Source organism: Lethenteron reissneri, chromosome 1 (assembly GCF_015708825.2).
Source record: "Lethenteron reissneri isolate LAM-NWPU_2019-01 chromosome 1, ASM1570882v1, whole genome shotgun sequence".
In the NCBI taxonomy this organism is placed as follows: domain Eukaryota; kingdom Metazoa; phylum Chordata; class Hyperoartia; order Petromyzontiformes; family Petromyzontidae; genus Lethenteron; species Lethenteron reissneri.
The window spans coordinates 8,299,110-8,325,778 of NC_083779.1; the positions used below are offsets into that span (position 1 = coordinate 8,299,110).

Consider the following 26,669-nt stretch of genomic DNA (forward strand, 5'->3'; position numbering starts at 1 on the left):
GGGGGGGGGGGCAAAAATCGTCCAAAATCGCGTGACGTCATTTATGGACGGCCCCTTATCTACGAAACGTCGAGTACAGTACAGTACACAACAATGCAATCGTACGCAAATTAACGTAACGTTAACTTTAATATTTAACGACGATGAGATGATGGGGGCGGGGGACACTCACCACTCTCACCTTTTTTCTTCTTGGTTCTTTCGGTAAAGTCACGTAGAAGGGAAGTAATAAAATAATAAAAATAAAACATAATAAAATAAAATATATTATATTATTATTTTATTTTATTATGTTTTATTTTTATTATTTTATTACTTCCCTTCTACGTGACTTTACGAAAGAACCAAGAAGATGAATCCCTGCAGTCACGAAAGCTTTAAATCACTCTCACCTTCTCCACACTCGCTCGCTTGCACTAAATTAGCTGTGTCGGGTGGTGGCGGGTTTAACGGCACATTTATTTACACGCTCTAACCCCCCTTTGCCAGCACCAAAATATGATCAAAGCCTTCTTTTTATATTATCAGAGTATGTTTTTTGTTTGCACTCTGACCACAAGTAATGTGGTTAATGCAGACACGATTCCTTGTAAAAGGTTTCAGTTTGGTGTTTTAACATCTTAACACAGCTGTTTTGTTGCCAGAAAAAATGGGAAAACCTATTATCATGTTGATAAATGGTCGTAATTGTAACGGGCAACTGTGAAGCCTATAGGCTTCCACCGCGGGAAGGAGAGCCGAGTCAAGGGCGTCACGCATTGGGGGGAAAAATAAAAGGAACGGGAGAGGGAAGAGATGGAACGGGGAATTGGAGGGGAAATGATGGGGGAGGAACGGGGATCGGGAGAGGAGAGGAGAGCTGAGAGAGGTGAGAGATAATAAAGACCACCCGAGGGCCTCGATGCTGCTGCATCTGTACGAAGCAGCAGCATCAACAGCGGCGTCTGTTTTCACAGTGGGCGGTGACGTGGGTCCAGAGTGGTGGGGAGGGGGCGGGGGCGCACGCAAGTCACGTGACTCACGGGAGGCTTCAGCTGATCTCGATGTTAGACGTTGGCAGTGATTCGCGACAGCGTCGCCAGTGGCGATGGCTCGCGATGTCCCCGGAATATTGACCAATCGGAAGCCAAACGCTTTCCCCAGGTGTGTTAGTCACGCCTGCCAAATGTACAGGTGACACCTCCCCCCCCCCTTGCCACCCCCGTGCCTTCCCCCTCCTCTCCTTCTTCCTCACCCCCACCCACCCCTCCTTTTTCCTCTCCCTCCCCCCCATCCTCCTCCTACCTGCCCCCACATCGACATTAATTCTTAATTCGCTCACGTGGCTTGAAGATGAGTCACACCGCCGGCAGAAGCTGCGTCTCTTTTCCACGTGGGTGACTCCACGACCCCCCCCCCCGTCCGCCCCCCTCCCGCTCGCAGGCACGGGGCTCCAGCCGGGTCCCCTCGATCCCTGACCCCTGACTCCCCACCACCTCCCGAGGGGGTAGGGGATGTGTTGGGCGGGGGACCTGCAGCCAGAGGTGACCACCAACCTCCTCCTCGCTCCGCCATGGCCAAGCACCACCTCCCCGTTGTGCTTCTCGCCCTCACGGCGATGCTGCCGCCGCCGCCGCTGTGGGGGTCACAGGCCCAGGAATTCCTCGCCGTGCCGAGAGTGAAGATATCCTACGATGGTGAGGACACGGCACAGTCCCCCCGTGCCTTGCACGTGTCCCTACGCACCCCCCCCCGTGCCTTGCACGTGTCCCCACGCACCCCCACGCACCCCCACGCACCCCCCGTGCCTTGCACGTGTCCTCACGCACCCCCACGCACCCCCCCGTGCCTTGCACGTGTCCTCACGCACCCCCACGCACCCCCCCGTGCCTTGCACGTGTCCCCACGCACCCCCACGCACCCCCCCGTGCCTTGCACGTGTCCTCACGCACCCCCACGCACCCCCCCGTGCCTTGCACGTGTCCCCACGCACCCCCACGCACCCCCCCGTGCCTTGCACGTGTCCTCACGCACCCCCCCGTGCCTTGCACGTGTCCCCACGCACCCCACGCACCCCCCCCCGTGTCTTGCACGTGTCCCCACGCACCCCCACGCACCCCCACGCACCCCCCCCCCCGTGTCTTGCACGTGTCCCCACGCACTCCCCCGTGTCTTGCACGTGTCCCCACGCACCCCCACGCACCCCCCCCCGTGTCTTGCACGTGTCCCCACGCACCCCCACGCACCCCCCCCGTGTCTTGCACGTGTCCCCACGCACCCCCACGCACCCCCACGCACCCCCCCCCGTGTCTTGCACGTGTCCCCACGCACCCCCCCGTGTCTTGCACGTGTCCCCACGCACCCCCACGCACCCCCCCGTGTCTTGCACGTGTCCCCACGCACCCCCACGCACCCCCCCGTGGCTTGCACGTGTCCCCACGCACCCCCCACGCACCCCCCGTGTCTTGCACGTGTCCCCACGCACCCCCCCCCCCCCGTGTCTTGCACGTACCCCCCCCCCGTGTCTTGCACGTGTCCCCACGCACCCCCCACGCACCCCCCCGTGTCTTGCACGTGTCCCCACGCACCCCCACGCACCCCCCGTGTCTTGCACGTGTCCCCACGCACCCCCCCCCGTGTCTTGCACGTGTCCCCACGCACGCACCCCCCCCCCGTGTCTTGCACGTGTCCCCACGCACCCCCCCCCCGTGTCTTGCACGTGTCCCCACGCACCCCCCCCGTGTCTTGCACGTGTCCCCACGCACCCCCCCCCCCGTGTCTTGCACGTGTCCCCACGCACCCCCCCCCCGTGTCTTGCACGTGTCCCCACGCACCCCCCCCCGTGTCTTGCACGTGTCCCCACGCACCCCCCCCCCGTGTCTTGCACGTCTCCCCCACGCACGCACCCCCACGTGGTCTTTTTTTTGGTTAATATCGGGGCGGGTTTGTTTTGCATTCCCAGTATTATCTCCCGGCCCGGCAGATTGTAACAATGGTGCAAGCTTGTTCACAAACAGAATCTGCGTTGATGGACAGGAGGAGAAATCCGATTAGCTGTGAGGATCTTTTTTTCACAGATGTCCAGTTCGGGGCGGGTCAGGGAAGTTACAACAAACACACACAAACAAAAATGAAAAGATAAAGATCCCCCGTATAGCCTTAACAGACTGTAGGGGCAAGTGCTGTTAGTGAGCAGCACCTATGAAGGCCGGCACAGCACACGAGGGGGTGGGTGGGCAACACCACGCCCGGCCGCCTTTGTCTCCCTAGTGGCGATGTTTGCACACCGCACCAGGTACTCATTTGAGGCTGAGTCAACCTAGGGGAGGCCCAGGACCGGTTCAGATAATCGTCACCGGTGTTGGTGGCCGTGAGCGGGAGTCGAACCCGAGTCGCCGGGTTCGTAGCGCAGTCAGCTAACCACTGCGCCACCGCTCTCCCACAAACAAATACACACAAACACACAACACACAAATACACACAATACACACAATACACAAATACACACATACACACAAACACACTCAAATACGCACACAAAGACACACACAACACACACGCGACAAATCGCAAGAACGCCTCCCCGACCCCCGCGCCGTCAGGACGACGACCCAGTAGTTATTTATTGATAGTGAAATGAGTGCGCAGGGTCACTCGGAGGCAGGTTGTGAGCGGTCGGGTAAAGTGTGGGTGCCGCCCATCTCTAGAGGGGGGCGCTGTCCACGGCCTTGCAGCGTGGACGCAGCGGCGAGGGTTTCTGGTGGCTCGCACGGAGAAATGTTGCGACACTCCCTTCCTTTCTACCCGTGGGCACGGAGGTGCTACGGCCCTCGCTCGCCGCGAGGACGCGGTCCAGCGAATGTGTACTTCACCACTTGCATCCGAACAGGAGCGTGCTGCCCCCGTCGAACGCAATGGGTTATTCTCCCGGGTGCTCTGGCTGTCACGAATTGGCCCCACGCCGCCTTCGTGTACAGAGAGGACCGCAGAGCTCGGGCGAATGTCAGCAACGACGGCCGCCTTCCCGCTCGTCTCGAGGAGAGAATTCGGTGCGACTGCGGTGCTGCGTCTCTATTTCTAGCGCCATCAGTTACTGCTGTCACTGCAAGGGCCTCACTCTCTCACCCCCCCACCCCACCCCGCATCCCCCCCCCCCACCAAACCGTTGCCCCCCCCCCCCCACCCCTGCAGAGCTGGCGCAGGAGGCGGCGATGAGTTTCCGCGCCGTGCCCGACGCGTCGGCGCTGCTGCTGGTGCCGCAGCGCTCGGCGCTCTACGTGGGCTGCGCGCGACGCCATCCTCGCCCTGGACGCCCGCAACGTCTCCCGCGAGCTCCACCCCGCCGTGAGTTAGGGGGGGGACCCCCCCACCCCCCCTCCCCCCCCGTAGCTGGGGGACCCGGGGCACGGGGGGGGGACAAAGAGAGACGGGGGGGGACCCAGGGGGTTGGGGATTGAGGGAGACAGGGGACACCATTCTATTCCAGATTTGAAGCTTTCGTGACTGCAAGGATTCATATTCTTAGGTTTTTTCGGTAAAGTCACATAGGTAACGCAACGTCTCCCGCGTGACTTTACCGAAAAAACCTAAGAATATGACACCGTTCTAGACACAGACCCCCAGTAAACATGGAACGTTGGGCGAAAGTCAGCCCCCAACGTTTGCACAACATTGGCACGTTCGCTCTTTAAGGCTTGGTCCTGTGGATCCTCTCTCTCCACAGATCACGTGGAAGGCCGACGAGCAGACGCAGGATGACTGCCGGGCCAAGGTCTCCCCCGCCGCCGTGAGTCTCGGCGCCGCGCGACCCGGCAGTAGCGTTGTACCGATCCGGCAACGCCGGGCACAGTCGAGGAGGGTGGGCGAGGGGGGCAGACTCCGGCTCGCTGGGGCACTGGGCAGAGCTGCAGATACGGTGGTTTTGAGTCCCGAGTCATACATTCACTTGACTGGGCACGTTATAGGCGCCGCAAGGAGGCCGGGTTTCGTGAGCGATTTCAAGATTTGGGTGTAACCGGGAGGGCAATCCAATGCGGAGTTCTTGAGTAAATGTCGTGGACAGAGCTCAATAGAAGGAAGGCCGTGGTCGCTGACATCTTTAAGAAAGGACCTGGCTCACATAGAGATAGACTAACATTGCCTACAGACTAACATTGCCCACAGACTAATATTGCCCATAGACTAATATTGCCCATAGATTAACATTGCCCACAGACTAATATTGCCCATAGACTAACATTGCCCATAGACTAACATTGCCCACAGACTAACACTGCCCATAGACTGACATTGCCCACAGACTAACATTGCCCATAGACGAACCTTGCCCAGAAACTAACATTGCCGATAGACTAACATTACCCACAGACTAACATTGCCCATAGATTAACATTGCCCATAGACTCACATTGCCCACAGACTAACATTGCCCACAGACTAACATTGCCCACAGACTAACATTGCCCACAGACTAACATTGCCCACAGACTAACATTGCCCACAGACTGACATTGCCCATAGACTCACATTGCCCATAGACTAGCATTGCCCATAGACTCACATTGCCCATAGACTAGCATTGCCCATAGACTAACATTGCCCACAGACTAACATTGCCCACAGGACTAACATTGCCCACAGACTGACATTGCCCATAGACTCACATTGCCCATAGACTAACATTTCCCAGAAACTAACCTTTTCGATAGACTAACATTACCCACAGACTAACATTGCCCATAGACTCACATTGCCCACAGACTAACATTGCCCATAGACTAACATTGCCCATAGACTAACATTACCCATAGACTAACCTTGCCCAGAAACTAACCTTGCCGATAGACTAACATTACCCAAAGACTAACATTACCCAAAGACTAACATTGCCCACAGATTAACATTGCCCACAGACTATTATTGCCCACAGACTAACATTGCCCACAGACTAACATTGCCCACAGACTAACATTGCCCACAGACTAACATTGCCCATAAACTAACATTGCCCACAGACTATTATTGCCCACAGACTAACATTGCCCACAGACTAACACTGCCCACAGACTGACATTGCCCACAGATCGTGAAACCACATGAAGAGATTTCATTTCCTGTGATAATAAACGCCACCAACAAGGGGTTTCTGTTCCACCGAGTGAAAATATCATTTGAGTCGTTCCCTGGGTTGACGTTTTTAATCCGTTACACGAAAACTACAGTCAACCAAAATAACTGTTAATCGAAAACAGACATTACATGAGTCTGGAAGAGAGGCTGTTTCCACTGCCAAAACAGAAAACGCAATAGAAACAATCTTAACAAATCCATCATGGGATCTCCTTTGCCAGTACCAAAATATACTAATAGGGTTTTTCGCCTTTTTTCTGGCAACAAAACTGACACATTTTGCAAGGAATCATGTTTACATTAACCACAATACTTGCAGTCAAATGCAAACAAAAATGTGTGGACCAATCAGTTTCAAGGACAATGCATAAATTATCAGAGTATTGTTTTTTGTTTGCATTTGACTGCAAGTATTGTGGTTAATGTGAACATGATTCCTTGCAAAAAGTATCAGTTTTGTTGCCAGAAAAAAGGGGAAAAAACCCCTATTAGTTAACAAATCCAGTTGAGGTCTAAACGCTCATAAATGGGCGTCGCTGATTGGCTGAGGACATGGCTCAGCCCCACTTCCGAGCGCTCGGATTGGCCAAAATTGGCACCCGCGTGCATAACGTGAAACGTTGCCCGCTCGTCAACAATTTTACGTTGGTTGAAACCGTGGGTCTTCGATGGGGCGGTGAAACGTTAACCGAAAAACCGCTAACCGATGTCACGGACGCGGACACTGCCACAGCGACACAATGGTCAGCAGCGCGCTGGACTTGCGATCCAGAGGTCGCCGGTTAGATTTCATCTCTCATGGCGTGGAATTTGAAACAATATGGGGGGAGGGGGGGGGAGCAAGTTTCTTAATTCCTCCCCCCACCGCCTCTGCCCGGCCCGTCACGAGTGGTGGTGGGGTAAAGCCACGTCTCTCCCGACACGTCTGTCTGGGTGGGGACGAACATGCCGACAAAGGTCTCGAGCGGGCGAGAGGCCCCTTACTGCCAGAAGTGGCACCAAGCAAGAACTTTGCAGGGCTGGGCCTGCTCGGTCGGTGTCGTCCGCGATTGCATCATCGGCAACCGGTGCGCCAACCGGCGCTCCTCCGCCACCGGGGCCGCCGCCGGGGCTGCTTCCGGGGCTCCCGCCGGGGCCGCCGAGTGGAGGCCACCGACCGCCGGTGACCATGCTGCCCCGTCGGCTTTTTGTCCTCCGCTGCGCGCGCAGGCCGTCGACTGCTACAACGTGGTGCGCACCTTGCACCAGCTCAACGGCACGCACCTGTACGTGTGTGGCACCTACGCCTTCCGGCCCATGTGCGCTTACGTGGTACGTGCTCGCCCGCCCGCCCGGCCACGCCGCCTACCCACAACAATCACCTCTTGTATACGTTTCTCTTTGAAGGCCACGCAGTGTTATCGACGAATATGTGTCGACTTTCTTGGTTAAACAAAATAAATGATGCTGCTACTGCTGCTCCTCCTCTGTGTGCGATCCCAATTGGGGAACTTGCAAGGACATTTTTCAGCACTTGGGGATGTTTTTGAAGGGGGTGGAGAGAGGCCAACCCCTCTCCACGGTTGCCCCAGCCACCCGACCTGCCTCGCGCATCAGCCACGGTTCACTTCACATTTATCCACTGCTGGACGAAGGCCTTGCCATGCCACGCCGTGCCGGTCACGCGGGTATTCTTTGACCGTATCTTACAATGCTCTGGCTCGTGCGGGTTGGTGAAGGGCGGGGGGGGGGGGGGGGGGAGGGGCGGTAGGGGACCTGGACCTGGTCAGACGTCACTCGTATCACCGGCCACGGCCGTTTTGCAGAACGGTGGTTGCCCAACTTGTGTGTAATGAAAGCAGGAAGTCGTTGATCAAATTTTGAATTAAAGCTTTCGTGACTGCAGGGATTCATCTTCTTGGTTCTTTCGGTAAAGTCACGTAGAATGGAAATAATAAAATAATAAAAATAAAACGTAATAAAATAATTCTCACGACGTTTCACCCACAACGCAAGCAGCCGTCCTCAGGTGGAGAACAGGTCTGTCGAGAAGACAGAGTCTGAATGACACACCCCAGGCTTGGAGCGTCTATTTAAGCTGGGATGGAGGGGGGAAGAGCGCCTTGACAAAATAATTTGCATATCAAGAGGAATTTAGCATATTTATGGGAAATGCAGATATGCGATTAGTACTACTTGTGAAATGCGTAGGAGGTTTGGCGGGGGGTTTAAAGTCATATGCCCGTGCATTATGCAGGATTAGCAGCGTCAAAGGGAGGGGATAGGGGTAGCATTAAGTTGAGGTATTTCTTGATGGGAAAACTCCATGCTCACCGCCCTCTCTCCCCGTGGTGCCCTCTCCTCCCCCCTCATGCCCCCCCCCCCCCATGCCCCCCCCCCCCGGTCCACCAGGATCTGAACTCCTTCTCGCTGGTCACCAGCGCCGTGAGCGGGGGGGGCCCTCAGCTGGTGGACGGGAAGGGCCAGTGCCCCTACTCGCCCTCGCAGCGCTACGCCTCCACCATGGCCGGTGAGCACGTCCAGCCCTCACTCACCCGCCACTCACCCCTCACTCACCCCTCACTCACCCCTCACCCGCTACTCACCCGCCACTCATCCTTCACCCGCCACTCGCCGGCTCACTCACCCGTCACTCACCCCTCACCCGCCATTCACCCCTCACCCACCGGCTCACCCCTCACCCGCCACTCACCCGCCACTCACCCCTCACTCACCCCTCACTCACCCCTCACTCACCCCTACCCACCGGCTCGCCCCTCACCCGCCACTCACCCCTCACCCGCCACTCACCCCTCACTCACCCCTCACTCACCCCTACCCACCGGCTCGCCCCTCACCCGCCACTCACCCCTCACCCGCCACTCACCCCTCACCCACCACTCACCCCTCACCCACCGGCTCACCCCTCACTCACCCCTCACTCACCCCTCACCTGCCACTCACCCCTCACCTGCCACTCACCCGCCACTCACCCCTCACCCGCCACTCACCCCTCACTCACCCCTCACCCGCCACTCACCCCTCACCCGCCACTCACCCCTCACTCACCCCTCACCCGCCACTCACCCCTCACCCGCCACTCACCCCTCACCCACCGTTCACCCCTCACTCACCCCTCACTCACCCCCTCAACCCGCCACTCACCCCTCACCCGCCACTCACCCCTCACTCACCCCTCACCCGCCACTCACCCCTCCCCCGCCACTCACCCGCCACTCACCCCTCACTCACCCCTCACTCACCCCTCACCTCACTCGCCCCTCACCCGCCACTCACCTCACTCACCCCTACCCGCACTCACCCCTCACCCGCCCTCACCCCTCACTCACCCCTCACCCGCCACTCACCCTCCTCACCCCTCACCCGCCACTCACCCCTCACTCACCCCTCACCCGCCACTCACCACCGCACTCACCCTCACTCACCCCCTCACCCGCCACTCACCCCTCCCACTCACCCCTCCACCCGGCCACTCACCCTCACTCACCCCTTCACCCCAGCCACTCACCCCTCACTCACCCCTCACCCGCCACTCACCCCTCACTCACCCCTCACCCGCCACTCACCCCTCACTCACCCCTCACCGCCACTCATCACACATCACCCCCACTCACCCCTCCTCCCCTCCCGCCACTCACCCCTCACTCACCCCTCACCCCGCCACACTTCACCCCTCACTCACCCCTCACCCGCCACTCCCCCTCCCACCCCCCCTCACTCACCCCTCCTCCCTCACCCCGCACTCCACCCTCCTCACTCCCCTCACCCGCCCCACTCACCCCTTCACTCACCCCTCACCCCCGCCACTCACCCCTCACTTCACCCCTCACCCGCCACTCACCACCTCTCACACTCCACCCCTCACCCGCTCACTCACTCCCTTCACCCACCCCTCACCCGCCACTCACCCCTCCACTAACCCCTCACTCACCCCTAACCCACCGGCTCGCCCCTCACCCGCCCACTCACCCCTCACCCTGCCACTCACCCCTCACTCACCCCCTCACTCACCCCTACCCACCGGCTCGCCCCTCACCCGCCACTCACCCCTCACCCGCCACTCACCCCTCACCCGCCACTCACCCCTCACCCACCGGCTCACCCCTCACTCACCCCTCACTCACCCCTCACCTGCCACTCGCCCCTCACCCGTCACTCACCCGTCACTCACCCCTCACCTGCCAATCGCCCCTCACCCGCCACTCACCCCTCACCCACCCCTCACCCGCCACTCACCCGCCACTCGCCCCTCACCCACCGGCTCACCCCTCACTCACCCCTCACCTGCCACTCACCCCTCACCCGCCACTCACCCCTCACTCACCCCTCACCTGCCACTCACCCCTCACCCGCCACTCACCCCTCACCCGCCGGCTCACCCCTCACTCACCCCTCCCTGCAATCTAGCAACACGCTCTAGGCGAACGACAGGAAGCATAGATTACATTTCTTGCAACCTCGCCACGCCACCCAGCCAGCCAGCCACACCACCCTCTCCTGCGACGGGGGCCTCCGTTCCGCCAGTTCCCTCCGGAGCGTTTGCACGATCGAGCGTGGCACGGCGCCACCAGACTTCACCGGGTGCCCCCCCCCCCCCCCCCCCCCCCCCCCCGCTCCTGCTACCGTGACGGCTCCATCTGTCGCGGCGGCGCTTGTGCGCGAGCTGCAGGTGGGAAGCTCTACTCCGGCACGTTTTACAACTTCCTGGGCACGGAGCCCGTCGTCATGCGCAACATGGGCCCCGACGACCCCCTGCGCTCCCTCTACAAGTCCTCGTGGCTCTCTGGTAAGTCCCTGCGGAGGCCGGGGAGCAGTGGGAGAAGCTGTGAGCGGAGAAGCAGAGAGCGTCTCGAGGATGGGAAAAGCCAGGACCGGTGGGGAAGCCAGCAGGCTGCAACAGGCGCCGGCCTCCTCCCTCTCGTCACCTCGCTTGACCCGAGAGCGTTAGGTTCTGGGATCCGTCTCGCCTGAAATCAAAGAGTTCGAAGTCCACTACTGGGCAGCAGCAGCGGCAGCAAATGAAGGAATGCAATGGAAGAAATGGGGGGAGGAGTGGGAGGAGGCTTTTGCCCAGCAGTGGGAAGTGACCGGCTGACAACGGCAACAGCAACAACAAACAACAACACGGGCCCAATGCGGCAGAGTGCCACCGTATGGAGAACACTCAACTCCTGCTCTCGCTCACCCTCCTCCTGCTCCTCCCCGGGCCCACCTGCCCCTCCCCCCTCGCTCCCCACCTACTCCTCCCACCCCCCCCCCCACAGAGCCCGAGTTTGCGGCGGCGGAGCATGTGGCGGAGAGCGAGGAGGGCGGAGACGAGGACGACAAGGTTTACCTCTTCTTCACGGAGGCGGCGCAGGAGTTCGACTTTTACTCCAGCAAAGTGGCCGTGCCCAGGGTGGCGCGCGTATGCACGGTGCGGACACAGTGGGGGGTGGGGGGTGGGGGGGGGGACACGAGCGGACAGGGGGCACAGGGATATGGGAAGACGGAGAGACGAGGAGATGGGAAGACAGCGACGTGGTGGAAGGGGACACGGGGAACTGCAGTCATCCACGCAGTGGCTTTTGGCATGCCAAGGACGGTCACCGCTTGGCGCGCTTTCAGATGCGCTTTTGCGGCCGTCTGGAATGCTCTTCCTTGCCGAAGTTAGGAAGCCGCTGTGAGCTGCGCACTTTTTAAATCATCATCATCATCTAGATTGACAAACTCATTTCTTTAGAAACTACATTGTGTGTTTAGTTTGTTGTCCTTGCTCCGCACCTCCGACTGGCACGGTTGGCCACGTACGGTGCGATAAGAAGTTCACCATACATGGGGTGCACAGCGATACGTGAAGACTGGGCCAGGGGGAAACGGGGAGACACGGCGGGATGCGGGCAGATGGGAACCCAGGGAGCCGGGGGGACACGTGGACATACGGAGACAGGCCTTTAAAGTGCTCCGCGTGGCCCGTTTGCGTTGCCCCGGTGTGTCTCTTCGTCCGCAACGGTGCCCTTTGACCTGCACGGCCGCCCCTCCCCGCCCCGCCACAGGGAGACCGCGGTGGGCAGAGTTTCCTCCAGAGGAAGTGGACGTCGTTCGTGAAGGCGCTGCTCCCGTGCTCGGTGCCCGGGGAGAACCTCTTCTTCCCGTCGGTTCGCGACGTGTTCGTGCTGCGACCGAAGGAGGGCTGGCGCAACATCACATTCTACGCCGCCTTCACCTCCACTGCCGTGTACGACGCGCCACGGTTGAAAGCGACGACGCGTTGGCGCCATCCGTTCGTCGGTTGCCTTGCCCGTCTGTCCGTCTGTCCGACCGCCCGCCCGCCCGGCCGCCTACACGCTCGCAACATGCGACAACTCACCACCTCCCTCGCCACGCACATATTTGCAAATCCGCGACCCAAGTTGGATTCTGGCTCACGGGCAACATCGGTGACGAATATCTGGACCGGTCCTGGGTCTCCTCTAGGTCGAACCAGCCTCAAATGAATACCTGGTACGGTGTGTAAACATCGGAATTCGGGGGACAAAGCCGGCCGGGCGTGGTGCTGGCCACCGAGCCCATCGCGTGCCACGCTTACTTGTGTAACGTGTCGACTTCGGACACTGACTGTCGGAGGGCTTTTCATCTATTTCTCGTTGAAATCCTGTTACGACTTTTTATGACGCGGTCACTAAAACCTATCTCTGACTGGCTATCTAGCTGGCTGACTCTACAGCGACGTGGCGATGTCTGACTAGACAGCTGGTAGACTATATAGCGACTGATGACGATGCTAACTATATCGTGAGGCAACTACACAGCGCCGACGAGGACGACGACCCCGAATTCCCCGCGCGCCCGGAACCCCGTTCCGCTCTCCCTTATAGCCCCTTGGCGCATCCACGCCCCTCTCCGCAAAGTCTCTCGCGGGTTCTGGGAGCTTCCCGATCGACCCCCTCGTTGATCCTTGGCCCAGTTCTTCTCCCGCTTGTGGTCACTAGCACGCACTTGGACCGTGTGCTGCTGTTTTGCCATCGGCGATCAGTCCTGACAGCCGCCAGGTCGGCGCACTGACGCTGCACCTTCATAGGCGCTCGCGGTCTGTGAAGGTTATGAGGGGGATCTTTATCTTTGTGTGCTGTGGGTACCGACGCGTGGTCGCTATGGGTACCGATGCGTGGTTGGTATGGGTACCGACGCGTGGTTGCTATGGGTACCGATGCGTGGTTAGTATGGGTACCGACGCGTGGTCGCTATGGGTACCGATGCATGGTTGCTATGGATAACCGACGTGTGGGCGCTGTGGGTACCGACGCGTGGTTGCTGTGGGTACCGATACGTTGTTCCTATGGGTACCGACGCGTGGTCGTCATGGGCTCTGACACGTGCCGCTGTGGGTGTCCTTGCAGGGGCGGCGGCGCCGTCTCGGCCGTCTGCTCGTACCGCATGGACGAGGTGCAGCGCGTCTTCTCCGGACGCTTCAAGCACCAGGGAGGGGCCGACCAGCGGTGGGCCCCCTACGCCGGGGCCCTGCCCGCACGACGACCCGGACACGTGCGTACCGACAGCGCACGCCACAGTACACGTCACCGTACACGTCACGGTACACTCCACGGTACATGCCACCGTACACGTCACGTGTACACGTCACGGTACACTCCACGGTACACGTCACAGTACACGTCACCGTACACGTCACGGTACACTCCACGGTACACGTGACAGTACACGCCACCGTACACGTCACGGTACATGACACAGTACACGTCACCGTACATGCCACGTGGACACGCCACGGTACACGTCATGGTACACGCCACGGTACACGTCACGGTACACTCCACGGTACACGTGACGCTCGCTGCAGCACTCGTAGTACGCGCGCGGTGCGGACTCCAGTCCTCGCTAGGACACGCGGCCCTCCACTCCCCCCTCCGCTCCCCCCTCCCCCCCTCGCAGTGCCCCCTGGGCTGGGACTCGCAGACGCTGCCCTCCGAGACGCTCAACTTCATCTCCGACCATCCCCTGATGGACGAGGCGGTGAAGGCCGAGGGGGGCCGGCCCTGGCTGCTGGTGCCGGGAGTGGCCTACAGCCGCCTGCTGGTGGTCGACGTGGCGGCGCTGAACGGCACGAGCTGGAGGACGCTGCTGCTGGGCACAGGTGGGGGGGCCCCAACACACGGAGACCCCCAACACACAGAGACCCCCCACACACAGAGACTCCCAACGCACGGAGACCCCCACACACGGAGACCCCCAACACACAGAGACCCCCAACACAGAGACCCCCACACACGGAGACCCCCACACATGGAGACCCCCAACACATGGAGACCCCCAACACACGGAGACCCCCAACACACGGAGACCCCCAACACACGGAGACCCCCACACACAGAGACCCCCACACACGGAGACCCCCACACACAGAGACCCCCAACACACAGAGACCCCAACACACGGAGACTCCCACACACAGAGACCCCCAACACACAGAGACCCCCACACACAGAGACCCCCACACACAGAGACCCCCACACACGGAGACCCCCACACACAGAGACCCCCAACACACAGAGACCCCCAACACACGGAGACTCCCACACACGGAGACCCCCACACACAGAGACCTCCACACACAGAGACCCCCAACACACAGAGACCCCCACACACGGAGACCCCCACACACGGAGACCCCCAACACACGGAGACCCCCAACACACAGAGACCCCCAACACACGGAGACCCCCACACACGGAGACCCCCAAAACACAGAGACCCCCAACACACGGAGACCCCCACACACGGAGACCCCCAACACACAGAGACCCCCAACACATGGAGACCCCCACACACGGAGACCCCCAAAACACAGAGACCCCCAACACACAGAGACCCCCAACACATGGAGACCCCCACACACGGAGACCCCCACACACAGAGACCCCCACACACAGAGACCCCCACACACAGAGACCCCCAACACACGGAGACCCCCAACACACAGAGACCCCCAACACACAGAGACCCCCAACACACGGAGACCCCCAACACACGGAGACCCCCACACACGGAGACCCCCAACACACGGAGACCCCCAACACACGGAGACCCCCAACACACGGAGACCCCCAACACACAGAGACCCCCAACACACGGAGACCCCCACACACAGAGACCTCTACACACGGAGACCCCCAACACACAGAGACCCCCAACACACGGAGACCCCCACACACAGAGATCCCCACACACGGAGACCCCCAACACACAGAGACCCCCACACACGGAGACCCCAACACACGGAGACCCCAACACACGGAGACCCCAACACACGGAGACCCCCACACACGGAGACCCCCACACACGGAGACCCCCACACACGGAGACCCCAACACACGGAGACCCCAACACACGGAGACCCCCAACACACGGAGACCCCCAACACACGGAGACCCCCACACACGGAGACCCCCACACACACAGACCCCCACACACGGAGACCCCCACACACGGAGACCCCCAACACACAGAGACCCCCAACACACAGAGACCCCCAACACACGGAGACCCCCAACACACGGAGACCCCCAACACACGGAGACCCCCAACACACAGAGACCCCCAACACACGGAGACCCCCAACACACAGAGACCCCCAACACACGGAGACCCCCACACACAGAGACCTCTACACACGGAGACCCCCAACACACAGAGACCCCCAACACACGGAGACCCCCACACACAGAGATCCCCACACACGGAGACCCCCAACACACGGAGACCCCCACACACGGAGACCCCAACACACGGAGACCCCAACACACGGAGACCCCAACACACGGAGACCCCCCACACACGGAGACCCCCACACACGGAGACCCCAACACACGGAGACCCCAACACACGGAGACCCCCAACACACGGAGACCCCCAACACACGGAGACCCCCACACACGGAGACCCCCACACACACAGACCCCCACACACAGAGACCCCCACACACGGAACTCCCACACACGGAGACTCCCACACACGGAGACTCCCACACACGGAGACTCCCACACACGGAGACTCCCACACACGGAGACCCCCAACACACAGAGACCCCCACACACAGAGACCCCCACACACAGCGACCCCCAACACACGGAGACCCCCAACACACAGAGACCCCCACACACAGAGACCCCCACACACAGAGACCCCCAACACACGGAGACTCCCATACACGGAGACTCCCACACACGGAGACCCCCATCACACGGAGACCCCCAACGCACAGAGACTCCCACACACCCCTGATTTCCCAGTGTTGGGCCCCAGCCCCTGAATCGGCGCGTGTGTCTGTGCTGCGTCTCGGCCGCCCCCCCCAGACACGGGCGCGCTGCACCGCGCCGTGCTGCCGGAGTCGCGCGGAGCTCCTCACCTGGTGGAGGAGCTGCAGGCGCTGGGGCAGCACGAGCCGGTGCTGTCCATGGTGCTGACCCACGACCAGGTGACCCCTCCCAGTGCGGCGCACCTCACTACTCGCAACGGGTGCGGTGCACTCGCCCACTAGAGCGGTGCACTCGCTGCTAGTCTGAAGCTCTCGCTACGACTGTGGCGCCGCGCTCACTGTCTCTGCGTGCCGACTGGTGGCGTTTATTGGTGTTGCCGAGCGCTGAACGCGTGTGCGGTGCGTGTGCGGTGTGTGCGTGCGGTGTGTACGAGCGGTGTGTACGTGCGGTGCGTGTGCGGTGCGTGTGCGGTGCGTGTGCGGTCCCGTGCGGTGTGTACGTGCGGTGTGTACGTGCGGTGTGTACGTGCGGTGTGTACGTGCGGTGTGTACGTGCGGTGTGTACGTGCGGTGTGTACGTGCGGTGCGTGTGCGGTGCGTGTGCGGTGCGTGTGCGGTGTGTATGCGCCGTGCGGTGTGTACGTGCGGTGCGTGTGCGGTGCGTGTGCGGTGTGTACGCGCCGTGCGGTGTGTACGTGCGGTGCGTGTGCGGTGCGTGTGCGGTGCGTGTGTGGTGCGTGTGTGGTGCGTGTGCGGTGTGGTGCGTGTGTGGTGCGTGTGCGGTGCGTGTGCGGTGCGTGTGCGGTCCCGTGCGGTGTGTACGTGCGGTGCGTGTGCGGTGCGTGTGCGGTGCGTGTGCGGTCCCGTGCGGTGTGTACGTGCGGTGCGTGTGCGGTGCGTGTGCGGTGCGTGTGCGGTGCGTGTGTGGTGCGTGTGCGGTGCGTGTGCGGTGCGTGTGCGGTCCCGTGCGGTGTGTACGTGCGGTGCGTGTGCGGTGCGTGTGCGGTGCGTGTGTGGTGCGTGTGCGGTGCGTGTGCGGTGCGTGTGCGGTGCCGTGCGGTGTGTACGTGCGGTGCGTGTGCGGTGCGTGTGCGGTCCCGTGCGGTGTGTACGTGCGGTGCGTGTGCGGTGCGTGTGCGGTGCGTGTGCGGTGTGTACGTGCGGTGCGTGTGCGGTGCGTGTGCGGTGCGTGTGCGGTGTGTACGTGCGGTGCGTGTGCGGTGCGTGTGCGGTGCGTGTGCGGTGTGTACGCGCCGTGCGGTGTGTACGTGCGGTGCGTGTGCGGTGTGTACGTGCGGTGCGTGTGCGGTGCGTGTGCGGTGTGTATGCGCCGTGCGGTGTGTACGTGCGGTGCGTGTGCGGTGTGTACGTGCGGTGCGTGTGCGGTGCGTGTGCGGTGCGTGTGCGGTCCCGTGCGGTGTGTACGTGCGGCACAGACCTCGGTGGTTGTGGCCGGCCCCGCGGGGGTGGTGCAGCTGCCCGTGTGCCGCTGTGGCCGCTACGGCGCCTGCTGGGACTGCGTGCTGGCGCGGGATCCCTGCTGCGCCTGGGACCCCCAGCGGAGGCTGTGCAGGCGTCACGGCGGGGAGACCGGCACCGGGTGAGCGGGGAGGCAATCGCACAAAGACAAAGATCCCCCCCCCCCCGTAGCCTTCGCAGGCTGTTGAGGCAAGTGCTGTGTGCGCGCTGTGAGTTCATCTATGGGGGGGGGGGATACCGGAGAACCTGGAGAAACCCCATGCAGGACAGGGGAAGAGCGGACATATTCCACACACCAACAAACACACTCTCCTGCATGTAGCCTGACACCTCAGTCGACCATGGGGGAGGCCCAGGACCGGTTGAGATAATCGTCAATGGTGTTGGCCGTACGTGGGAATTGAATGGGGTTTGTAGTGCGGGGTTTTCACAGCTGCACCACCGCTTAGACACACATTCGCACACATGTGTACATTCCCTTACACCACTGCTCCCCCCACCGTCCCCCCGTGCTCCTCCCCACAGGTCGTGGCTGCAGGACGTGAGAGGTGGGGACGCGACGACGCTCTGCTCCGCTCACCCGCCAGGTCGGTGCTCGCCGCGCCGCACTCCGTCTCCAGCCTCACCTCCCCCACAACCACCACGTCTCCGCTGCCTCTCCCTCCCCGTGTCTCTCCCTCCCCGTGTCTCTCCCTCCCCGTGTCTCTCCCTCCCCGTGTCTCGTCCTCCCCGTGTCTCTCCCTCCCCGTGTCTCTCCCTCCCCGTGTCTCTCCCTCCCCGTGTCTCTACCTCCCCGTGTCTCTCCCTCCCCGTGTCTCTCCCTCACCGTGTCTCTCCCTCCCCGTGTCTCTCCCTCCCCGTGTCTCTCCCTCCCTGTGTCTCTACCTCCCCATGTCTCTACCTCCCCGTGTTTCTACCTCCCCGTGTCTCTCCCTCCCCGTGTCTCTCCCTCCCCGTGTCTCTCCCTCCCCGTGTCTCTCCCTCCCCGTGTCTCTCCCTCCCTGTGTCTCTCCCTCCCCGTGTCTCTCCCTCCCCGTGTCTTTCCCTCACCGTGTCTCTCCCTCCCCGTGTCTCTCCCTCCCCGTGTCTCTCCCTCCCCGTGTGTCTCCCTCCCCGTGTCTCTACCTCCCCTTGTTTCTACCTCCCCGTGTCTCTCCCTCCCCGTGTCTCTCCCTCCCCGTGTCTCCGCTGTCTCTCCCTCCCCGTGTCTCTCCCTCCCCGTGTCTCTCCCTCCCCGTGTCTCTCCCTCCCCGTGTCTCTCCCTCACCGTGTCTCTCCCTCCCCGTGTCTCTCCCTCCCCGTGTCTCTCCCTCCCCGTGTCTCTCCCTCCCTGTGTGTCTCTCTCCCCGTGTCTCTACCTCCCCATGTCTCTACCTCCCCGTGTCTCTCCCTCCCCGTGTCTCTCCCTCCCCGTGTCTCCGCTGTCTCTCCCTCCCCGTGTCTCTCCCTCTCCGTGTCTCTCCCTCCCCGTGTCTCTCCCTCCCCGTGTCTCTCCCTCCCCGTGTCTCTCCCTCCCCGTGTCTCTCCCTCCCCGTGTCTCTCCCTCTCCGTGTCTCTCCCTCCCCGTGTCTCTCCCTCCCCGTGTCTCTCCCTACCCGTGTCTCTCCCTCCCCGTGTCTCTCCCTCTCCGTGTCTCTCCCTCTCCGTGTCTCTCCCTCCCCGTGTCTCTCCCTCCCGTGTCTCTCCCTCTCCGAGTCTCTCCCTCCCCGTGTCTCTCCCTCCCCGTGTCTCTCCCTCCCCGTGTCTCTCCCTCCCCGTGTCTCTCCCTCCCCGTGTCTCTCCCTCCCCGTGTCTCTCCCTCCCCGTGTCTCTCCCTCCCCGTGTCTCTCCCTCCCCGTGTCTCTCCCTCCCCGTGTCTCTCCCTCACCGTGTCTCTCCCTCCCCGTGTCTCTCCCTCCCCGTGTCTCTCCCTCCCCGTGTCTCTCCCTCTCCGTGTCTCTCCCTCTCCGTGTCTCTCCCTCCCCGTGTCTCTCCCTCCCCGTGTCTCTCCCTCCCCGTGTCTCTCCCTCCCCGTGTCTCTCCCTCACCGTGTCTCTCCCTCCCCGTGTCTCTCCCTCCCCGTGTCTCTCCCTCCCCGTGTCTCTCCCTCCCTGTGTGTCTCCCTCCCCGTGTCTCTACCTCCCCATGTCTCTACCTCCCCGTGTCTCTCCCTCCCCGTGTCTCTCCCTCCCCGTGTCTCCGCTGTCTCTCCCTCCCCGTGTCTCTCCCTCTCCGTGTCTCTCCCTCCCCGTGTCTCTCCCTCGCCGTGTCTCTCCCTCCCCGTGTCTCTCCCTCCCCGTGTCCTCTCCCTCCCCGTGTCTCTCCCTCCCCGTGTCTCTCCCTCTCCGTGTCTCTCCCTCCCCGTGTCTCTCCCTCCCCGTGTCTCTCCCTCCCCGTGTCTCTCCCTCCCCGTGTCTCTCCCTCTCCGAGTCTCTCCCTCCCCGTGTCTCTCCCTCCCCGTGTCTCTCCCTCCCCGTGTCTCTCCCTCCCCGTGTCTCTCCCTCCCCGTGTCTCTCCCTCCCCGTGTCTCTCCCTCCCCGTGTCTCTCCCTCCCCGTGTCTCTCCCTCCCCGTGTCTCTCCCTCCCCGTGTCTCTCCCTCCCCGTGTCTCTCCCTCTCCGTGTCTCTCCCTCTCCGTGTCTCTCCCTCTCCCGTGTCTCTCCCTCCCCGTGTCTCTCCCTCCCCGTGTCTCTCCCTCCCCGTGTCTCTCCCTCCCCGTGTCTCTCCCTCCCCGTGTCTCTCCGTCCCGTGTCTCTCCCTCCCCGTGTCTCTCCGTCCCGTGTCTCTCCCTCCCCGTGTCTCTCCCTCCCCGTGTCTCTCCCTCCCCGTGTCTCTCCCTCCCCGTGTCTCTCCCTCCCCGTGTCTCTCCCTCCCCGTGTCTCTCCCTCCCCGTGTCTCTCCCTCCCCGTGTCTCTCCCTCCCCGTGTCTCTCCCTCTCCGTGTCTCTCCCTCCCCGTGTCTCTCCCTCCCCGTGTCTCTCCCTCCCCGTGTCTCTCCCTCCCCGTGTCTCTCCCTCCCGTGTCTCTCCCTCTCCGTGTCTCTCCCTCCCCGTGTCTCTCCCTCCCCGTGTCTCTCCCTCCCCGTGTCTCTCCCTCCCCGTGTCTCTCCCTCCCCGTGTCTCTCAGTCCCGTGTCTCTCAGTCCCCGTGTCTCTCCGTCCCGTGTCTCTCCCTCCCGTGTCTCTCCCTCCCCGTGTCTCTCCCTCCCCGTGTCTCTCCCTCCCCGTGTCTCTCCCTCCCGTGTCTCTCCCTCCCCGTGTCTCTCCCTCCCCGTGTCTCTCCCTCCCCGTGTCTCTCCCTCCCCGTGTCTCTCCCTCCCCGTGTCTCTCCTCCCGTGTCTCTCCCTCCCCGTGTCTCTCCTCCCCGTGTCTCTCCCTCCCCGGTGTCTCGGTCCCTCACCGTGTCTCTCCTCTCGCCTCCCCGTGGTCTCCACTCCCAGTGTCTCTCCTCCCCGTGTCTCTCTCCTCCCCGTGTCTCTCCCTTCCCGTGTCTCTCCCATCCCGTGTCTCTCCTCCCCGTGTCTCTCCCTCCCCGTGTCTCTCCCTCCCCGTGTCTCTCCCTCTCCCGAGTCTCTCCCTCCCCGGTCTCTCCCTCCCCGTGTCTCTCCCTCCCCGTGTCTCCTCCCTTCGCCGTCTCTCCCTGCCCCGTGTCTCTCCCCTCCCCGTGTATCTCTCCCTCCCCGTGTCTCTCCCTCCCCGTGTCCTCTCCCTCCCCGTGTCCTTCCCTCCCCGATGTCTCTCCCTCACCCGTGTCTCTCCCTCCCGTGTCTCTCCCTCTCCACGTCGTGCTCTCCCTCCTACGAGTCTCTCCCTCCCCGTGTCCTCGTCCCTCCCAGTGTCTCTCCCTCTCCGTGTCTCTCCCTCCCCGTGTCTCTCCCTCTCCCGTGTCTTCTCCCTCCCCGTGTCTCTCCCTCCCCGTGTCTCTCCCTCTCCCGTGTCCTCTCCCTACGTGTCTCTCCCTCCCGTGTCTCTCCTCCCCGTGTCTCCGCTGTCTCTCCCTCCCCGTGTCTCTCCCTCCCTGTGTCTCTCCCTCCCTGTGTCTCTCCCTCCCCGTGTCTCTCCCTCCCCGTGTCTCTCCCTCCCCGTGTCTCTCCCTCCCTGTGTCTCTCCCTCCCTGTGTCTCTCCCTCCCCGTGTCTCCGCTGTCTCTCCCTCCCCGTCTCTCTCCCTCCCTGTGTCTCTCCCTCCCTGTGTCTCTTCCTCCCCGTGTCTCTCCCTCCCCGTGTCTCTCCCTCCCCGTGTCTCTCCCGCCCCGTGTCTCCGCTGTCTCTCCCTCCCCGTGTCTCTCCCTCCCCATGTCTCTCCCTCCCCGTGTCTCTCCCTCCCCGTGTCTCTCCCTCCCCGTGTCTCTCCCTCCCCGTGTCTCTCCCTCCCCGTGTGTCTCCCTCCCCGTGTCTCTACCTCCCCATGTCTCTACCTCCCCGTGTCTCTCCCTCCCCGTGTCTCTCCCTCCCCGTGTCTCCGCTGTCTCTCCCTCCCCGTGTCTCTCCCTCCCCGTGTCTCTCCCTCCCCATGTCTCTCCCTCCCCGTGTCTCTCCCTCCCCGTGTCTCTCCCTCCCCGTGTCTCTCCCTCCCCGTGTCTCTCCCTCCCCGTGTCTCTCCCTCCCTGTGTGTCTCCCTCCCCGTGTCTCTACCTCCCCATGTCTCTACCTCCCCGTGTCTCTCCCTCCCCGTGTCTCTCCCTCCCCGTGTCTCTCCCTCCCTGTGTGTCTCCCTCCCCGTGTCTCTCCCTCCCCATGTCTCTACCTCCCCGTGTCTCTCCCTCCCCGTGTCTCTCCCTCCCAGTGTCTCTCCCTCCCCGTGTCTCTCCCTCCCCGTGTCTCTCCCTCCCTGTGTCTCTCCCTCCCTGTGTCTCTCCCTCCCCGTGTCTCCGCTGTCTCTCCCTCCCCGTGTCTGTCCCTCCCCGTGTCTCCGCTGTCCCGTCCTCACCGTCGTCACTGCCGTCTCCGCGTCGCGTGCAGACGTGGTGGCCGTCCGCGTGCCGCTGGCGCCGGTGCTGCTGCTGCCCTGCTCTCCCCCCTCCCGCCTGGCGCGCCTCTCCTGGGAGCGAGACTCGGGCCCGGCCCCGGGGCAGCCGCTGCCCCCGCCCGAGGCGGGGCTGCTGCTCCGCCAGGGCGCCCCCCCGGCCCCCCAGGATCTCACGGGCACGTACCTGTGCTGGGCCGAGGAGGGCGGCCACCGGCGCCTCGTGGCCAACCGCACGGTGGCTTTGGCGGGCGTGGTGGCGAGCGCGGGCAGCGCGACTGTGGCGGCGGGCGTTCTGGCCACGCTGCTGGTGGTGGCCGTCGCGGCCGTGTGCCTGCTCGTGTGCTGCGGCGGCGGCGACGGCAGCCGACGCGGCTACAGCCCCACGCGGCTCGACAACGGCGAGCAGGCGGACGCCGCGATCCGGCTGCAGCAGGTGCCCGGCAACAATGGCACGGTGGGCGAGACCAGCGCGTGATGGCCTCCCCACCCCGAGCGACGGCCAGAGCGCGCCGCGTTGACCACACCGCCGGCGCGGGACACGGTGAGGGGGAGCGGTGGTCGAGTGTCACCGTGGCGGAGGCAAAGACGAATCGGTGGGTCTGCCATCGCGAAGACAACAAAACACAGTTGAGACTCCCGTTAAGATGCGACGCCTATGCGCGGCGGATTAACGGCTCGCAAGGCCGCCCAAGGGTGCGTGCGCGAAAGCCACCAAAAGGAAACGTCAAGCGGCCGGCAAGAAAACGTCACGAACGAGGTCGTAGCGACGCGCGCAGTGCGCGTGTCCTGGGGCTTTGCGGAGCGTGCACCACGCGTGCCGCTGTTTGTGCGGGCGCCTGCCCCGCTGAGTGGTGTGGCTGTCGAGTAGCCGTGGGGCAAGCGATGCTACTGCACGGGGGAGCCCACGATGCTGGAACGGGCCCCAAGCATTGGGATACAAAGAAAGGAAACGGGACGGGGCGGGGGGGGGTGCCCATCGTTTAATTCCTCGCACTACGAGGGGCCATGCCAACCACACTCCGCCACCGGCCCCGCCATAGGGTCAGTGCGCTGGGTAGGGTCGCCACTTGTCCTGGCTTAAAAAGTCCAGTTTTTTTGACAGTGGCATAGGAACAGTGCCGGATTATCCTCGTAGCAAAAGTGGCTACAAATGCTACGGGCCGCGCACTTTCAAGGGCCCCGCGCTAAACGCTTTCAAGCTATCAATGACGGTTCAGTGATTCTGCCCTTGCTCTATTGCTATAGTACTATACTGCCTTTAACTTTTATGAACGACTGGGTGTTTAAGGTTAGCGATTTGTCGTATGATCTGGCTGTGTAGCAAATGAAAAAATACAATTGCTTTACTATGCAATTTAAAAAATGTGCGTTTTAATATTTACGTGGGTTTTTTTATTTAACGCCCCTTTATAACAAAAAATACAGGCGGCACCGCACGAGCTTGATCCGGCACTGCTTAGGAATAACAATAATCGTAATCCGCCACTGAAGACAACGTGTTTACACGTAGCTCTCCCCTCTCCCGATGTTGTGAGATGTTCTTCCTCTTGTGACGTTGCCCCCTGCCTGTTGTTGTTGCACCTTTAGAGATGGCATCGTGGTCGATGAGAAGGCGACCACGATGATGTGACCACATGAGAATCAGGGGCCATCCAATTAGTACGTACACATGGAGGGGAGGGGGGGTTAACCCAAATGCGTACACTTGCGTATGGGGGGGTCTACTGACAATGTACGCATAGGAAACGGGGGGGTGGGGAGTGAAGCCTCGATAATAATTTGTCTACATTGGCCTTCAAATGAGTTGCATAGTCCGGCGGTGGACTATCTGTTTGCTTAAACACGTCAATATTATGAATCCTTGATCGTTTCTGCGTGGATTAAATATCGGCCGTTCTATAGGATTCGGGGGGGGGGGGTGCGTCAGGCGTACGTTCGCAGGTGGTGGGGGGGGGGTGTAAGGAAGGGGGGAGTTTTGACAGATTTTTGCGTACCTACTAAATGGACGGCCCCTCACATGACACCGTGTGACCCTAACAGCTGCTGCTGCTGCTTTAGCTGAACACATCAGCTTGTGTTTGCTTGTGTTGTTGTTTCAGCCTGTGTGTGCGGACGTGCTGTTTTTATGCAAGGGGAGCGGTGGTGCTGTAGTTAGCGCCACGCTACAAACCTGGCGACCCGAGTTCGAATCCTGCTCACGCCCAACGCCGGCGACAATTATGTGGACTGGTCCTGGGCCTCCCCTAGATCGACTCAGCCTCAGATGAGTACCTAGTGCGGTGTGTCAACGTCACCACTCAGGAGACACGGGCGGCCGGGCGTGGTGCTGGGCACGCCGGCTTAGGTGCTTGCCGACAGCGCTTGCCCCGACAGTCTGTGGAGGCTATATGGGGGATATTTGTCTGTTTCTTTATACTGTATAGTAGGGGAGTGGTGGCGCAGTGGTGATAACACTGTGGATTTGAAGCTTTCGTGACTGCAAGGATTCATACTCTTAGGTTTTTTCGATAAAGTCACGTAGGTAAAAAAATTTAAATTAATAAAAGTAATAATAAAAATAAAATAATAAAAATCACGACGTTTCGGAGGCAACACAAGTCTTCGTCATCAGGTGGGACCGTCACAGCCAGATTTACTGTATCAAGTGACACCTGATGACGGAGACTTGTGTTGCCTCCGAAACGTCGTGATTTTTATTATTTTACTTCTATTATTACTTTTATTAATTTTAATTTTATTTTTTTACCTACGTGACTTTTACCGAAAAAACCTAAGAGTATGAGAACACTGTGCTTCGAACGTGGCTAACTGGGTTCGATTCCCGGCCACGCCATTCCCATCACGTGGCTTCAGGCAGGAAACCCAAACTAGAGTGCAGAATTTATCTTCTTGGTTCTTTCGGTAAAGTCACGTAGAAGGGAAATAATAAAATAATAAAATGTAAACATAATAAAATGTAAACATAATAAAATACAATTTTAACGACATTTCCGCCACAACGCAAGCAGCCGTCCTCTGTGCAGGATTTCTTCGTTATCTTTTATCCTATATTTATACAGCACCTTTTACCCAAGGCGCTTTACAAGAGACGTGGAGTGGTACAATGAAGGTAGCTAAAGGTGATACGGTGAATAGGGATGGGGGCGGGAGGGGATATGGGAAGGGAGGTTTAGTGGTTATGGGAATTACTGGGGGGTTACCTATGGATGGAGGGAACGATGGGCCAGGGTGAAGGGGGTCTTGACGGAGCAGCAGAAACTCGACAGGGAGAGGCTGCTTGCTTAATAGGGTTGGGGGCATGGGGAGGGAGGTTTAGTGGGAACGGGAATTACTGGGGGGGTACCCAGGGATGGAGGGAAGGATGGGCCAGGGAGGAGAGAGGGGGGGGGGTCGTGAGGTTGGAGCGGAAACTCGACAGGGAGTTTGCGCCAGTGCAACGGGGGCGAGTGGGGATAAGGAGCAGAGATGATGATTGTGCACAAGGCGAGAGATGGGTTGGCGGTGAGGAGTTCTGAGAGATTGAGAACGGAGCGGCCGGGAAGGGGATGTAATAGGGTAACGGTGGGGCAAGGCCGTGGCGAGATTTGTATAAGGGCCGTCCATAAATGACGTCACGCAACTGGTGTGGGGGGGGGGGTCAGACATTTGTGACGGTGTGTGACGAGGGGGGGGGGGGTTTGAGAAATGTGACGTCACATAAAAATGCACAACTTTAAATAAATATAGACAACACGTTCTACTTAATTAAATAGACATTTTAATACATGTTTTCTTCTACAACATCAGAGTGCAGCGCCACATTAAATACGCACTACAATGACAATGGTTTAAAGCGATTTGAAATATGGTTTTGGGGGGGCAGAGCTTTATGACGTCATATTTGAGGAG

At 60.9% G+C, this 26,669-nt stretch overlaps 1 protein-coding gene across 1 annotated transcript; it reads left to right on the plus strand.

Annotated features, from left to right (window-relative positions):
* The first annotated feature begins 425 nt into the window (after positions 1–425).
* On the plus strand, positions 426–23,394 carry LOC133346488 (semaphorin-4C-like). Its single transcript, XM_061558143.1, is given in 16 exon segments — positions 426–1,143; positions 1,423–1,676; positions 4,171–4,262; positions 4,264–4,323; positions 4,703–4,765; positions 7,318–7,419; positions 8,500–8,617; positions 10,778–10,894; positions 11,373–11,524; positions 12,144–12,325; positions 13,488–13,632; positions 14,038–14,239; positions 16,458–16,579; positions 17,797–17,960; positions 18,365–18,426; positions 22,775–23,394. Coding segments are annotated over 16 exon segments (2,373 nt in total). The 5' UTR covers positions 426–1,087; the 3' UTR covers positions 23,257–23,394.
* The last annotated feature ends 3,275 nt before the right edge of the window (positions 23,395–26,669 follow it).